Source organism: Cyanistes caeruleus, chromosome 2, assembly GCF_971803275.1.
Source record: "Cyanistes caeruleus chromosome 2, bCyaCae1.hap1.1, whole genome shotgun sequence".
NCBI lineage: Eukaryota > Metazoa > Chordata > Aves > Passeriformes > Paridae > Cyanistes > Cyanistes caeruleus.
Genome location: NC_141702.1, coordinates 109,848,573 through 109,865,139, shown reverse-complemented (window position 1 = coordinate 109,865,139; position 16,567 = coordinate 109,848,573). Strand labels below are relative to the sequence as shown.

Here is a 16,567-nt window from a genome sequence, read left to right as displayed (position 1 = left end):
GAGATGGCGACACTCGATGGCACCGGCGGCGCGTGCCGGCGGCACCGCCCGCCGCGCCCGGGGCCCGCTTCGGGACTACAATACCCACAGTGCCCCGCGGTGGCCGCGGCGGTTCCGGGAGGCGGTGGCGGCAGCACCTCGGCGCCGCGCCCGGTGCATGGCGGTGGTGCTGAACATGGGCCCCGAGCGCGTCTGTCCCCGGGAGCCCGGGCCGCCGGAGGGCCCTGACGGCGCGGCGGGGTGGAGCGGCGATGAGGAGGAGGAGGAGGAGGAGGAGGAAGAGGAGGAAGGCGGCGGGTACTTGTATCAGCCGCTGAGCCAGGAACCGGAGCAGGGCCTCGGCGACGCGGGCCCCGGCCTGCAGGAGCGGCTGCAGGTACCGCCCAGCGCCTCCCGACGGGCCGGGGTCGGGGGCACCTGCGGTCCCGACCCCCGCTGCCCGCCTTTCTCCGCAGATGCTGAGGCTGCACCTGCCCGACCCGCCGGTGGACAGCGAGGAGGAGAATGAGGAGGCAGCGGAAGGCGCCACGGCTCAGAGCAGCCACAGCTCCATCCCCATGGATGCAGGTAACCGCCTCTCCGGCAGGAGCCTCCCGGGGCTCCGCCGCGGTCTCACGGCCTCTCTGTTCCCAGAGCATGTGGAGCTGGTAAAGAGGACGATGGCCAGCGTGAAGCTGCCCACCCTGGGCATCCCGGCCTGGGCCAGCCAGATCTCAGAGGAACAGTGGAAGGACGTGGTGCAGCGCACGCTGCAGGCCCGGCAGAGCCTCGGTGGCCCCCGGCCTCAGTGGAATTGAGGCTGAGCTGCGGCACAAGGGCTGCAAACCCCAGCCCTTCCCTCCACCCTGGAAGCACCCACTGCCTCTGAGTCAGGTGCTGACAGGACTTGCCAGTATCAATCTTCCAATTTGTCCCACTGACATTGTCTGATTTTCCTTCCCACTCCTTTTTCTTGGTTCTGGCTGCTGCATAAGTCAATGTGATGACCTTGTGTTGGCTTCTTTTACCTCTGAGGAGGCAGATTGGTTTCCATGCTTGGATGCATATGGGGCGATGGGGGCTTGGCCAGCTTTGCTCAGATTCCCTCAGGACAAACACTGGACTTGGCCCCATGCTGACAGTACCAGAGAAGTCACTCCAGGCTAGGGCTCCTCCTCTCAGGATAGGGTCTGTGTGTTGGAATATCACAGGTGGAGCAAGATGTGTCATTCCAAGAGATTGGTTTTATTTAGTTCTGTACATACAGGGACATCTGTACAAAATCCAACACTTTCATACTATGTAATGCTCTACTGAAAATAAAGTACACCATATGTACATATGAACTGTAAGCAGCTTAATACTTGTGTCCAGGGTGTGAATGCAGTAGTTTTGCTTTTTCCCTAGGGAGGAGCAAGCCAGGTGAAGAGGAAGAGGCAGCTCCAGTTCTGTCCATTTGGCTGATGTGGGGAAAGGCGTAGGCAGAAATGAGCAGCACTAATGCTAGAAACCAAGTATTGAGCGAGGGGGCAGCTGTAGCGTGGCAGATGCAGGTCTGCCTATGAGCAGTACATGTGGTGAGAGGGTGAGCACACTCCCCCCCGTCTCACATGGTCCCCTTCTGAGGTGTCCAGGACACTGGAATGAATAGGCAGCAAACGAAGGATGATGTGAAGGTACTAAGCCTAAGGTCCCTGACCCAAAACAAGACACAAAAAGCTATGGGAACATCAAAGCTGTACAGCACGTAATCATGATGTGTTACAATCCTGCCCCTGCACGTGGCACAACCCCAGCAGCATTCCTCTGGCCAGGGTCGGGGACTGCCAGCAGAGACAGATCATCTACAGGACAGTGCCAGTCTGCACACCACAAGATTCTGTTCCCTCTGCAGGCAGAGCAGCCCACAGCGGGGAAAGGCAGCCACTGCCCAGCAGCAAGCAGGCTCAAGTGAGGGCACACCATGCTGTAGCAATCTAAAAATGAGGTCTTGGCTTACAGCGCAATGCTAAGCAGCCAGTTGGAGAGCCTGTGCTGAAACAGGAAGGAGCCTCCTGCCCAGCCCGAGCCTGGCAGCCCTCATTTCCGCTGTGCTGCTCCGGCACCATCAGCACCACCCGGTGCACGTCCACATGCTGTGCCAGACGTGAGGTAATTGATTGGCAGCTGATCATGAGCTCAGACTAATGTTCAAAATAAGCAATAACCTCCCTGAGGTGTTTCTGAAGTCTCCTGACGAACTGGCCCGTTGCGTGAGGCGGAAGGGAGGTGGGGTCCTGCGTGACTGGGGGGGATCTCACACATGCACCTGCCAGCTCCTCCCAAGAGATGGTGGCATTCCTGGTGAGGGCTGAGCCCGGAGAGAGCTACACGGGGCAGGGATGCAGGATACACAGGTCAAAACAGCCTCGCTGGGATTGGAGTAAAGATGTGCTGCACACCAGCAGTAAGATTAGAGGGGATGATCCTCTGACTTGGGAATGGTTTACTGGTGAGGACAAGCAGATACACCAGAACCTTCTACAACATCCCGTGCCGTTGCAAAGCAGTATCAGGCTAGCACCAACCCCACAGGCTCCCTGCACTACTGCAAACCCACTTAAGCTTACGTGCCAAGAAAGCAGGTGCAGCAGGTAAGAAACAGAGACTCCCTCTCTGTGACAAACCAGCCTCTGAGGTGGCACCTTGGCCTGGCACTAAATCTGCACCACAAACAACAGGGGTGAAAGCTGGATCACAGTAGCACCCAAGTGCTGCGCAAGCCCCTGGGCTATCAGCAAGTGTTTCTAAATGCTTAAGTTAGCAGGAGTCCCTGATGCACCATGTGATAACTAACAAGGGTCTCCAGCCACAGCAGATGCCAACATAACAGGACAGGTGAATTTTGCTCAGAGCACCCACCGAAGCGATTCAGCAGTAGTGCTTAGCCATTGATAATGAGGCGACAACTGAACACTCAAACTCAGCCACACCCCATGAGGTGTATCCATTGCTTCCACTAGCTTGCGGAAATGACTAGCAGCACAAGCTTCCTAGAAACCCTGGCCCTGAAGAGCTAAGGATGGGATACAGAGACAAAGGGAGAGCTGCAGGAGTATTTTAATTGAGCAGGTAGAGGAAGAAAGTAGAAGTCAGTGGCTGATACCTGCTACAAAGCGGGAAGTTAGTTCTGGGCCCACAATTAACCCGAGACATCGGGAAGGAGATGAGTCAGCACGGACCAACACAAACAGCAGAAGGAATTCACTTTCTCACAAGAGAGCTTCTAAGGATGCTCTAAAGGGAGGACTGCAATAGTATGTAGTGCTTGCACCCAGCTTAACTGGGGGTGGCAAAGCACTGAACCCCCACTCCACTGACAGGGGAACAGAACACGGGGCTTGTAGCAAAAGAAAGGTGGAAGTAAACATTTCCTCCGCTGTACATTAAGACCCTTCAGCTGTGGAGCTGCACCCCAAGGTAGGCTGGAGAGGCAGCAGAGCCTCACAAGCTCTGCTTCTGCCCCAAGCTCAGTCTGGCCTCTGGCAGGGTGCAGCTGCACAGGCAGCATGGGGGCAGGTGTGGCGGAGATGGGCACTTGGAGTTTGGAGTAGCACACTGAGCCATGCATGGCAGGCTCTGCCCAACACAGAGCCCGAGCAAGGCTCTGGCTTCCTGGCAGAGTAAGAATCAGGTGACAGCTCACAGTGAAGTGAGTCCTGCCTGGACTGATACAAGCAGATGTCAGGCAGGCTCCCTTCATGCCTGCACAGCCAAGGTGGAAAAGCAGGAGGATGGAGAAAAAGCAGGAGGACAGGACAGTGGTGAGATACAGGTTATAACATAAAACCAGATCTACCCTGGAGGTATGCAGATGGAGTGGAGGACAGGCACAGCTCACCATGTTCATTCCTTACTTATACATGAGAACCGAGTGCATTTCCATGACCCCTGGAGGAAAGGGATGGGGCAGAGCTTCCTGGGCCAGCTCCTGAGCCCGTCAGAGAGCCTCCTGGCTTGAGGTGAGAAACTCTTCTGCTCTCTTGTGGGCCTCCAAGGCTTTTATAGTGTAGACGTCCTGTGGAAGCTCAGACTTCCGGCGCAGCAAAACTTTGTCCTTCTTAATGTCTTTCAGCATCTACAAACAAATCAAGGGAGTCAGCAATCAGTAGCAAACACATTCATGCCTTCAGCCTCTGACCCCAGCTCTAGGATGTGCTGGCTAGCACTGCAGCATGCTTCACAACAGGCTGAGAGCCACAGACCAAAAGGTCACAAGAAAGTCCCACTGGCACTTTTTCCAGAGTCAGAAGGTTAGATAAACTCCACTCTTCAGACTACAGGTTGATCTCTTAATGATGAGGGGTGAGAGTAGTGGAATTTACCTTGAGAACATTTGGAAAGAGCCAGTTCTGGCTATGCTGATGTCCTGGCTGGACTGGGAGCAACTGTGAAAGTACTCGAGTCGCCTACGCACCTGCACAGCCTCCGTCTCCACCGTTTTCTTCAGCAGCTGTATATCCTCTGCAGTTGGGGTCTCCGTTTCCATACAGCACACAGAAGGCAAGGGTAGAGGTGCATAATACATGGGGTACTGCAGACAACACAGACAGCTGGAGAGTCAGCACTCCATCCAAAACCACACCTTCTCCCCCAGCATGCTAACACAGCACGGCATAGTTCCTCCAGCTGCCTTCTCTGACCCCTGGAAAGGCAGCGCTAGGGACACAGGCAGGGAAGAGTATTCTCTCCTCCCCTGTGCCCTCTGACTCACAGCACGCTGCATGTGTGTGTGGTACATAAACACACACATGCTCTCTATAAGGCAGTCCTTAGGGGTCAGTGCTAGAGAGGGACAGCCTGGTAAAACACTGCCAGCATTCCCAGGACACTGTTTTTGGGAGAGACAGACCACTGCTGCAGCAGTGTCCACAGGACTGAGATCAGATGCTAAAACCTGGTCTCGTGGGCTGAGGAAGCAGCATCAAGACCCCCAACACATTCTTGCCTCATTTATCCTAGGTCCTGTTGTCACTCACCTGGGGATTCAGCCGAGCCAGCTCCTCTATTTTCTGCCACATTTCTTCTCGTTCCTTCATCCTGAACCTTCCCCTGCAGAGAAAGAGTGAGAGCAAGTGTGAACTCCTGGGGAACGTGCAGCTTTCATTCACAGGTTGATAAAAGCAAGAGACAGCAGAGAAGTGCAGACAAGGGGAAGAGCTGCTCTGTCATTCAAAGACCCCTAATTCTACCTAATACTAAATCTACAGGTGAGATGAAGCAAGAAGAGGGGACACACACTATGACTAGCAGAGGGTAGGCAGGCATGCTCCTCACTCACCTTAGAGCCCAGGGTGGCAACAGTGGGCCACACAGGTACTTTTGCCCTGGCTTTGTGCTGCCAGGAGTAGAGCAGAGTGTCTGGTTTCTGGGGTAATGCCATGACACCAGTCTGGATTTCAAAGACACATTTTCCTGGTGCCCCCCAGATGCAGAGGGACAAACTATAATTTCCAATAGAACTGGGGTTCCACTGCCTATTGTTCCTTCTCTGTCTAACCGAAACACACCAGAGATCTGTCCGAACAGCCCAGGCACAGCTCTTGAACTTGACACAGATTTTGGCACACATTTGAAGTGACCATTCAGCAGAGCCACTTATAAATCCCAGGACAGTGAATATTCACTGCAAACAGAGGTGAGCATCCACGACCCCTTGTTATTCTCTTCTAGATTTTAAACATCTGCACTAAAATCTCTGCTTTATTTCTATTAACTACATGATTTTCATCCCAGTTACTGGTTTCTCTATCTATCCATCTTAAGGAAGTTCTTCTACTCTGTAATGACATCACACTCTTGAAAGTCATGTGGGCCTAGAATGAGAATGAAGCTGCCAAGGTTTCAAGCAGCAGATTACTCCACCAGACAACACAGAGTCACAAAAACACCTCCAACAAACCAACCCCAAAACACCCCAAACAAATAACCCATTCAGGACAAGACACTATCTACCCAAACTTCCTCACTGGTTTTCTACAGGATCCTGATAATCCAAACAGTTTCAAGGTGTCTGGGGAGATTAGAAAGGTGCAGTCAGCCCATTTGAACTGAACAGCAGAGACAGCCTTGCCAAATGTCCCTGAAGAGTTTGTCCCTCATGACCACCCTGGCTGTGGCTGCACAGCTAGGGGTGCAAGAGTGACAGGCCTGAGCTGGCATGTCACTTATAGGCATATTAACTAATTAAAAATGCAGCTAAGCCATAATCAGACAACATCTGCTTGCAGCCTAACAGTGAACATACAACCTCTCTTCTTTTCCCCATTTCCTATTTTACTGAGTTCATTTGCACATGCAATCCCTCCCACACCTGCTGTTTTCTAGTTCACAGCATGAGGTTTTCTGAAGCCTAATTATGCACAGAGGCACTAGACAAAAAAAAAAAAAAAATCATCTTCACATGAGCAGAAAACTGCAGCACTACCAATCCTTTTATTGACAGCACTGAGCTGTTCTGTCAGCTTTTTCAGAACGATTCTCCATCAGTCACACACCAGTGCTGGGAACAGTCACCTTCAGCATGTCAGCAGCTAAACAGGGAGAGAAAACTGATGGAAACACTAGGTAGATCTTGTAGGAAATGTACTGTCACTGTGACTTAAAATATATGTGAAGATATTTGTGGGCTTCACAAACGCCCTAGAATGGGGAAAAAAAGAAAACTTGCTTGCTCCCATTTTAGATCCTAAAAAAAGCCTTAATTTCTTCATAAGCAGGTTACCCATCTGAAGGTCGGATATATCAACTTATTACTTATTTTTGAGTTATTTATTCCTATTTCACAAAGCAACAGAATGTACCCCAGAGCTCCACACTCTCAGGAAAATTTATCTCTGCTCTCCCCACCAGCAGCCCTGGCTCATCCAGGAATGAGGAGCACTATTTTACTATTTTATGTCACTAAGTCAGCAGAAAATTAAAATAAAAAAAAATAAAAATAAAAGAAAAAATTCCTTCTAGCTTACTGGACTGACTCAGCTCACCAAGGCAAGCCATAGAAGCATCAAAATCAGCACAAGGCAGCAGAAAAAGTGGAGTTCTTTCCTCTTTACAGCATCATGGCACAGGTACTTGCTGAGCTCAGATTTTTATCCCCACCATTCGCTCTTTGACACTGTAGGAATTATTCCATCTTTATCACTGGAAAATTGAAAGCATCCTGTGGCATGAAAGATGCATTATGCCCAGTGCAGCAAAACTCTTCAAAAAAGCCTTTCTAAAGCAATACGATTCTACTGACATCACTACAATATTTATGAACTGGTATTTCCAAGGCAGAACAAAGCTGAGTATTCTCTACGTGGCAATCTATTTGCTCATGACTCAGCAAACTCTGTCACTCTTTTCTAGGCTACCTGCTTCAGCAGGACTAAAAGGGTTTCTATCAGGGCACACCTCATCCCTGCTCGTAGCTATGGCTAAGGAATCCTACTTTCTGACAGAATTACTTACCACCTTTTCATTTCCCCTCTGCCTCCTGGCATCTACCATCTGTTACTGTACCCCAAGGAGACTTTAGGATGAGCTCGAGTTACTTGGCAGAAACGTTACTCACTTCTGCTTCTCTGCCTTGTATTGCTGTGTGCAGTCATCAAAAAGCTTTTGGTTCATCTCCATGAAGAGTTTCAGTGCATTGTAGATCAGCCCATGAATTGTCCTGCAAAGGAACAAGGAAAGGAGAACAAGTCATGGTGGAAATGTTCTTACACCTGAGCTGGCACCAGCAGCACAGACAAGAGGTAACAGCAGCAGCAACTCATTCTACAGTAATGTGACAAAAGATTCTCACACAATCCCAGCTCTTACCAAGGCAAAACCCCTTCCACAAACACAGCAGGAGCTATACAACAGGGAGAAAGAGATGGAGAAGAAAGAAGACCCTGGGACATGCCTGCTGCAGTCAGATTCCTAAGTGCAAAAATACACACTCACGTGTTCATTTCTTGCAGCTAGAAGTGGGAAATGAAGGATGCTAGGAGCCTGTTCAGAGCTGTTTTCAAGGGGGCTTTAGTGCCTCCTACTGTTCACACCACATATACACAAGGACTTTTTTGGGCTTCCAGTATTTGGTCATGAACTTTTCCACTGAGCTGCCCAAAACACAGACAGGCAGCAGCCCTGAAGAGATGGGAACTAGCACAGAGAATACCACAGAAGAAAATTCAGCTCTGTGCCAGTGATTTGTGGATAGGTTGCACTGTATGTGAACTCCCTATGGGACAAAGACTCTCCTAGGGAATGAAAACAATTGTTCAAGCTGTCTCTGAAATACCTGACCCAGAGGCAAAAGATGAGATTCAGCAGATTAAGCTCTGTGTCTCTACCAGCTCTGCAAATGGAATATGGAAGAGAGATCCAGCCCTGCTGGACTTCAACAGGCTATCTGACCAAGTAGGTGAACTACAGAGGAGAACCTGATGTACTCAACCTGCCCTGAGAAGATGTGGCTGCTGTTCAAACAAAGACAAGGAGAAATAAGAGGAAAACACTTTCAGAACTTCTTCTGCAATACCACTGGGAAGCTGACCAGAAAAGACAGGAACAGCAGAATCATGAATCTTGGCTGCTGCAGAACTGGTGAAGGGTTTCAGACAGGAACATAAAGTCTTTTTCTGAGCTCTGGACTTGTCCAGCCTCCCTAGAATTAATTTTTAGCTAATTCATTACAGGAAGTGTGTTAAATCAAATTAATTAAACTCGACTTAACTAGGTAAAGAATTAAATGAAGAAATCAGAAGTAAGGAAGTTGATAAGAGAACTATAAAACAGAGTAGTATCTAGGAATCAGACACAGGGGACAATATTTGACATGGACAGCTGCCCAGTTAGTTCTGCTTTCTCTGCTTTTCCTGTATTCAAGGAGTCAGGCACTGTATTAGCCAAGTTCTCTGGTCACAGAGAACATAAGGGTGGGACATTAGTTAATGAGCAGGCAGAATTCAGATGGAAAATCTACTGCACATTTCTGAGAGACTGACAACATTAGTGACAGGCAGGTATCAAACTCTATGCAGACTCAATGGCCCCAAGGCTGGTAAATGCAGGTGCCTCAATCCCTGAAGAAGCAAGCCACTCTGGTCTGCTGTGGCCCTTTGCCATGCTGTGGAAAGATAGCTGGGGGCAAAATCAGAGGACACTGAGAAGTTACAGTCATATCCTAACAGAAGCTGTAACAGTACAGGAATTACAGGGTAAAATACAGCTGCTACTCCCTGGATGGAACGCTGTTGGTGTGCTCAAAGCCTGCTCCAGGATTCCCCATGGACACAACCTGCAGCCACAGCATCCTGAGCGGGATGGAAAGGAGGGTAGAGTGGAAACACCATGGCCAAGCTGAAGTCCTGGCAGGGAGGGGATCTCGATGGTGCTTTGCAGCTGATAAACTGCACAGGGCCTGTCAGCCACGGGAGATAGGAGGTGTCTGTGGCTGAGTCACATTTTTGTGCTGAAATCACCCTCCTCAGATGAGCTCAGTTCATTATAATACAGTTGTATTAACACACATCCCCTTCCCAAAGTCACCACCCCAGAGTGTGACTATCCCTCAGGGGCACACACTTGTGCTTTACTGACTACAGCCCTGAGCAAAGCCAGAGAATTTTACACCAATCAGTAACAAAGGCATGTATGATTAACAGGCCTTCAAGCTCCACCTAAACTTAAAAAAGAGTATAAAAGTACACTGAGAATAGGAGTAAGTCAGGGAAGACTCCATTGTAACTACTGGGATCAGTCAACAGGCTGAACCCATCTTCTTCCCCTGTGGGTAAGAAACGTATTCTGCACACTGGATACTTTTACTGGGAATTGGAGCTTCTCTGAATTGCTTTGAATATGTTTTTGCAGTCAGATACTTTTGCTGGCAGTCCTCAAACCTTAACCTGCCACAATTTTCTGTTAATAAGGAATGTTATTCCATGAAGTGTCAGGCTAAGTCCTTCCCAGGCACTGGCAGTCACCATTAACAGGGAACATTATCAAATAAAAGAGAAGACCTGCTGAGTGATTTCTCTTATGCCATTGGCATGCTTCCCTGAATAAGTCAGTTGAACTGACCCAGCAGGACTGTTCAAAGAAGGGTCCCCCTAATAGGACACTGACCGACTGGGCACAAGAGTCTTGGTTTTCCTGGGGTGCTGATAGAAAACTGAGGGTTCAGGAAACCTCCTTTTCCCATGATACACACTGATACCACCATCAAACCCCTGTCTCAGCAGCTGGTGCCACCATGCATTGTTGCACTGCAGCAGCATGCCCCAAGATTGCCAGTAGGTCAAACAATCCAGCAAGTGTCAGAGCATAGGGGAAGACCTACTTGTTCCAGTGACTCTTGGAGTTCTTGTAGAGTGCTGGAAACATGATGGGGAGGATTTTGGCTGCATTATCGCTGATCAGGCTCATGATATATTCGTTGTTCCAATAGTACAGTGCTCGCTCTGCCACCTGCAGCAGGAAAGAAAGCCATCCTTGAAGAAGCTCCTTCCAGTAACACCTGTGGTGCACAGGGAAGCCATCACCCAGCCAAGGAGCCCACATGCTTCCCCACAGTACAGGGCTGACCCTCATGAATTTCTATGAGGCCATTCATCCTTCCTTTGCCATAGCCACTGCTAGACACTTCTCACTTTTCTGAGAAAAACCTCATGTTCTTGGATAGACAACCCTACTGTCAGTATACCGATGATTCCAACACCCTTTACACAACACTTAAGGACAGTAATGACATCTACTCCAGGTCCCAATTCAGATTAGCTCCAAGCCTTCTTCATTTCCTCAGACTGTCCTCTGTAAAGTTCCATTCCTCCCTGGCTTTTCCACAACAGTCTTTCAGGGCTTTGAAGCACGCTTCAGTCACCAGTCCCACAATTCAACCCCCTGATTTAGTAAAGGTGAAAATATGGAAAACCTTGATGCAGCCATCCTGCTCTAACAAGACAAACAAGTCTAACAAGTTTCCACACAGTGACAGACAATGCAGGCTAATTTCTGCATTTAGTGCTAGCTTGAGAAAGGCTTAAAAACCTAGGAAAAGAGACATCCAAACTCTGTTTTACATTTCAAATAATGCAGAACTTGCTATATCCCCTTAACATATTGTTCCACACAAGTAAATGAAATGAAACTCACTTTGTGTTCACTTACCTAGCTTTTGGTTTTCAAGATCTGGTTAAGCCTTTTTCTGCTAGATTAACACCAGCTTCTCCACTCAGAGAAAACACCAAGGTGCTCAGACTCATCAAGAAGTCAATTCCTTATTTTTCTCTTCAGAAAGCTGTAGAGTGTTCAGCCTGACTGTATGGGACACCTTTGGGGTTAATTCTCTTAGGTTCTAAAGTGTTTGCACCTTCTCCAGGTTTCTCAGTATTGTTCTTCAGAGTTTGGCAGCAGATGAGGGTTGCTAACAAGCACAGGATGTCTCTCCTGCAGCCTTTACCCTACTTTATTCAAGCTCCTTAGTTCCTTCTGGTAGCTGCCTCCACACCCAAAGGTCACATTAGTCCTCTGGTTCCCACCACCACACCAGTAATCCAGCTGGTTTCCATCATGCTCCCCTAGTCCTTTACACGAAACTCATTTTTATATACATGTGTGACCTAGACTGACCTTATTTTTGGCTTGTAAACACATGACTTTGTACCTCTCTATACCAAAAGACAGACTGAAAGCCAGCCTGCCTCACTGTGCAGTCACTCTCACTTGGGAGATGGCTGTGTCATTTCCTCTTTAATACTTCACCTATACAGGGTTCGACCATGTGTTTCACCAGCAAGCTGTCTTCTTCCTGGGCACTCTTCATGGCAGTCAAACAGTGAGCCAAGATCACCTGCTAGCAGGTTCCACCACTCTGTACTTTTTAAACCTTAAGACTACCATCCACAGAGATTGTACTAGCCAGCTACTACAACCAGTTTCCCTTCAGTGGAACAAGGAAGAAACAGACCCCAGCACTTCTCCAGTATACTTCATTCTTTACTGCCTGTGCCAGATGAAAACAAAGGACTTTCCCAGCACAATCTCTTTGGTTGGCCTCTCTCCAATACTGCGGAGTGCTTGATTTTACTTCAACAGGGTGACCCTGGATGGATATCCTCTGTCCTTGCTAGCCTGAAAAGGAGGTGGCAGAGCACCTGTGCTCCAGCCTCAGCCTACTGCAGAACACAGTGCTGAACAGAGCAGCAGGAGAGGCTCCACAGATCCGCTCTGCTTTCTCTTTGCACCAACTCACACTGTGGTTGTGCTGGGGATTCTCACTGCTTCCCACCACGTGTCACCCCAATACTCACCCTGGTCACACCTCCACGTGTCAAATACAAATACAAGCCCAAAACCTGTGGTATCACCTTCACCTGCCAAGTGGATTACAAGTCAATGCTCAATCTCTTCCCTGAGCTGCAACTTACCTGGAAGTGTGGGCTGGAGACACACTTGGCCAACTGCCTGAACAAGGGCTCCATAACCTTCACAAACTCAGATGGCTCAATCACGTCCAGGATCTCTTCCAGCTCATTTAAAAACATCACCTCTTTGGGACTGTGAGTTTTGGGCCAGAACTTCAGCAAGCCCACAATCACCTGAGTGGGAAGAGTACAGAGACAGTGTTAAAGGCTCAAAGTCAACACCAGCTGCAAAATAAATTCTTAAGTGTCTGGTCACAACAGCAATAGCAGAGGAAGTAACAGAGTAGACTTTTTCAGAAAGTCAGGGTGGTTGATCAGAGAAGAAAGAAGACAAAAGCCCAAACTCTGCCAAGTTACACTCATAGCAGCAGCTCTGCCTAGGCTGCTACGATTTCATATTACAATCACAAACTTTAAAATCACTTTTTATCCCCCATTACAGTTTAACACAGAAGGGTGAAACTGAAGTGGGCAGCAGCTGGAAGACAGTGCAAAGTATCCATGGAAGGTCAACTAATAAAACTAGAAATGCTATGGACAAGGTTTCTGAAGAGTCATTATTCAAAACACTACAGAGCTTCAATACTGGGGAGCATCAAATAAATAAAGCAATGAATGAGTTTGGGACAAGGAAAGGAAATACTACTTCACACAAAAGTAACTGGATTATGGAACTCATTCTTTCAAGACTTTGTGGAGACTCGAAGTCCAAACAGACTCCAGAATGGAGCAGACAAGTTTATGGAGTTTACACCTTATGGTTATAATTAAATATAACAAAGCAATTCTGGCTGAGTAAAACTATTGCTTACAAGAACAGGGAAGGGCAATATCTCACTAGATTTTATTTATTTTTAGTACTGCTTCCTGTCCTACTCATCTGCTTCTAGACGCTATAAAGGGAGGATCCAAGATGTTGCAGACATTCACTCTCTGTTGGAAGAAGGAATGCTGACTCTGTGGACAGTAGGGTCACACACAGCTGGCCATAGGAGCTGCCCTTCCAAACCTCTGTACTTCAGCTGCCTGATCCTGAAGCCAGCACTTGAGAGGAACTTCAGAGCGGCAGAGGGACAGTAGTGGGCAATGCAACAACAGGATTAGATATATCTGACCATCATGTTTCTGCCAACTCAAGACTTGAGAAGCCAGCAGTTCATTATCCCCAATGTTTGTCATTATTCATGTCTGCCATTCAGGCAAGAGTTAGCTTCAATGACTCAGAAGTAATTTCACCTACAACTAAGGTGGTGTGAGGTGTGGGAAGTCTGAGTTTGCTATTACTGAGCACATCTGAGGCCTTGCTCACCTGGCAGTCTTTCAGACTGCTGTTGAGGCAAGAGCTACCATGTCAAGCCTTGCTGAGCAAGCTTTTGGGAGGCCCATCTGAGACAATTGTGGACCCAGAGAGTAATCTGGCCTCTTTCCAGCACTGCTGGTAACATCTCCCTGTGCATTCAAACTCTTGCTGATGCACAACCCCTGTAATTCTTCCAGACTTCAATAACACCAGTCATCTTGGGGGTCTACTCAAAACCTTCACAAGTAAGGTGCTTCAACAGAATGCAAGTTATGGAAGCATGGTCTTGGTATGCCTGGTTGAATCACAACATCCACTTAAGGTAATGAAATTGGGTCATTCCACTGCTTCCCACAAGCACCAAGCCAGACCCGGGTCTGTAATCCAGGGGCTACTAAATAGTTATCCAGAAAAAAGTGATGAGCTGTGGAGCTTTACTATCTAAATAAGCTGCAAAGTGAAGCCTAGGAATATTGAGAGATTTCTATTTCTCTCTTCTCCCTCAACCTTTGAGGTGCTTTGGCAGGAGGCTGTAGGACTGGATGTCAGCCACAGGAAGTACTCAGCATGATCAGGAAGCTACTTTATGCAATTTGTTTCAGAGCAGGCTTTTGGGAACAAAGGAAATGGAGGGCCCATGTTTAAAGGAAAAGCTAGGATGTCTGCTTCAGCACTGCTGGTGTTAGAGCTGTGGAGCCAGAAAGCTGACAACAGCTGACCAGCTTCTTCTACCCAGCACAGGCAGGCTCACCATGAGCACACACATTTGAGCCAGAGAACAGAACGACCTCAGCCAGCATTACTCATTAAAACACTCACACTTTTGGTGCTCCCTGCTACAGTGACAGAAGTATGTGTTCTCTGCCCATCTGCTGTTTTGAGTCTGTGAAGCTCAGCTCTGTAGAAGACATTTCCTGGCCTGCAGTGGGTGGAGAAACACTTGTCTCCTTCTTGCACCCTCTGCCAAGCTGGCATTTAGCCTGGTTAACACTGCAGGTCCATGCAGTCAGTAACTAGAATATGTGAGGTCTACATGTACAATGCTCACATTTGAGAACCTGCTGTTTCCCAGCACTATATCCTGAAGGCAAATGTGTCTACAATGTGACTTACCTCTAGAAGGTAACAAACTGATGCTAAACCTAGAAGGAGAATATTTTCATGAAGGAACAGTGGCATGTCTAAGTAGACCTTGTGTCCCAGGTTCCTAACCTCATCCCCACAATTCCACAGCCAACTCCAGCAGTCTGGAGGGGACTCTTACTATTTCAGAGTCCCCATAAGCTCTGGTTCCATCAGATGATCATGTATTTTGTCTCTGCAGTATCTCTCATTAGCCAGAAACTCTGCCCTGGAAGAACAGCTTGGTACCCTGTTCCTTCTGCTACACCAAGATCTGAAGCATAAAGGAAGATTACAGCCCACCTTCCTGAAGCCTTCAGCAGAGACTGCTAAAGGCTTGCACATGAGCAGTACAGCCCCTTCTCCCCCAGGGAACCAGGCAAACCCAGTAAACAATACCACTGACTTCCAGGCTCTTTACAGCAGGGGTGAAAAAAGGGCTGCTCTAAGGAAGCCATGAAGCTCTTTGGGACTCGACTGTCACACAGAAGCGAAGCAAGGTTACTCACTGGCTCTGTCAAGCTGCTGTCTTTCTCCAAGAACTGTACAACACAGTATGCCAGCTATAAGAAAAAAACATGGCAAGATTAGAGCTTCCTCAAGTGTACCCAAGACTAAGTGCTGCCACCTCCTAGACTGGAAGTAACACCATGCCCATTATGCCGCATCTAAACAAATCCGGTTTACTGATGCCAAGTGAAGACCAACCAGACAGGGCCTGAGGCCAGGACATTTGTGCAATTTAAAGGATAAAACTTCAGTCACCCAGAGCAGTCCACAGCCAATGCATTCAGATGAAAGCACATCTGCACAAAATGGGGAGGAACAAACCTGACTGACACAAAGTCCTGCCCCATAGAAACAGGGCTGAGAGAACAGACATTTCTACTTAGTACCCAGATTTTTTCACTTCCTATCTCAAGTTCTGATCTTCTCTGTTCTTCTGTTATGCACTCAAAATTGGAAATAATTAATCTCTAAACTAATCTAGCAGACTAGCAAGCCAACTTCTCCACATATCTCAGTGGTGACTAATAGCTGATACACCACATGCATAGGCTGATGACTGCAGCTAGGAAATTACCTCTCTGGTTTCAGCAGGCCCCCAATATTTCGCAAGCTTCCAGCACAGAAAGACAAAGCAAGCCACAGCATTAAGATAGTGGGAAATGTCAGGATACCCTCCCCTATCGTGCAGTGGTACAGGCCCAGACACCATAAGAATGGAACAACTACGACAGTATGAGACTAGTGAAGAGCCCAGAACATCTCACAGCAAGAACTTTGTACAGTGTGGCCTGGTGGATAGCTATAAACAATTAGCTTATAAACTAATATAAATATATAGAGCTTTTAATAGCTATAAGCTTTTGCAAAATCCCAATCTACCCTGGGAACTTGAAGCACTTCTCACCTGAGGATGGTACACACTGAGAGACTTCACTTTGTGCAGTGGTAACAAAACTCTGATGAGGAACATCTTGTGCTCTTCCTTCAGAGGCAAAGCAAACCCATTGATTATGCTGAGAAGAAACAAGGTTCTCGTTAAAATTTTGACCCAGCAGAAATACAGTGTCTCTCACCTCACAAGACACACCAGCTCTCACCAGCCCCTTAAGGAAGCACCTACCAAAAGCATGGTCACTGCAGCCCAGTCTGCACAATGAGCTCAGCGAGTGTTCTTGGCAGGCACCACAGGGAAACGCCTCTGATGGAGCCTGCACTC

General features: G+C 48.2%; 2 protein-coding genes across 5 annotated transcripts in view; one reads left to right on the top strand and one right to left on the bottom strand.

Moving 5' to 3' along the window:
- Window positions 1-5: 5 nt before the first annotated feature.
- On the top strand, window positions 6-1,325 carry MEA1 (male-enhanced antigen 1). Its single transcript, XM_086879066.1, has 3 exons — window positions 6-376; window positions 456-567; window positions 634-1,325. Exons 1-3 carry the CDS (start codon window positions 17-19, stop codon window positions 795-797), a joined length of 636 nt encoding a protein of 211 aa, XP_086735192.1. The 5' UTR covers window positions 6-16; the 3' UTR covers window positions 798-1,325.
- The window catches only part of PPP2R5D (protein phosphatase 2 regulatory subunit B'delta), a 27,596-nt gene continuing 12,232 nt past the window's right edge, over window positions 1,204-16,567 (bottom strand). For all 4 annotated transcript variants that reach the window (XM_086879058.1, XM_086879057.1, XM_086879056.1 and 1 more), the window contains 8 exons: window positions 16,256-16,364; window positions 15,351-15,404; window positions 12,423-12,593; window positions 10,337-10,464; window positions 7,577-7,678; window positions 4,998-5,070; window positions 4,436-4,552; window positions 1,204-4,096 (listed from right to left, as the gene is read on the bottom strand). In XM_086879058.1, the coding sequence (XP_086735184.1) occupies window positions 3,959-4,096; window positions 4,436-4,552; window positions 4,998-5,070; window positions 7,577-7,678; window positions 10,337-10,464; window positions 12,423-12,593; window positions 15,351-15,404; window positions 16,256-16,364 (892 nt within the window). In that variant the 3' untranslated portion in view covers window positions 1,204-3,958. The remainder of the gene's footprint in view (window positions 4,097-4,435; window positions 4,553-4,997; window positions 5,071-7,576; window positions 7,679-10,336; window positions 10,465-12,422; window positions 12,594-15,350; window positions 15,405-16,255; window positions 16,365-16,567) is intronic.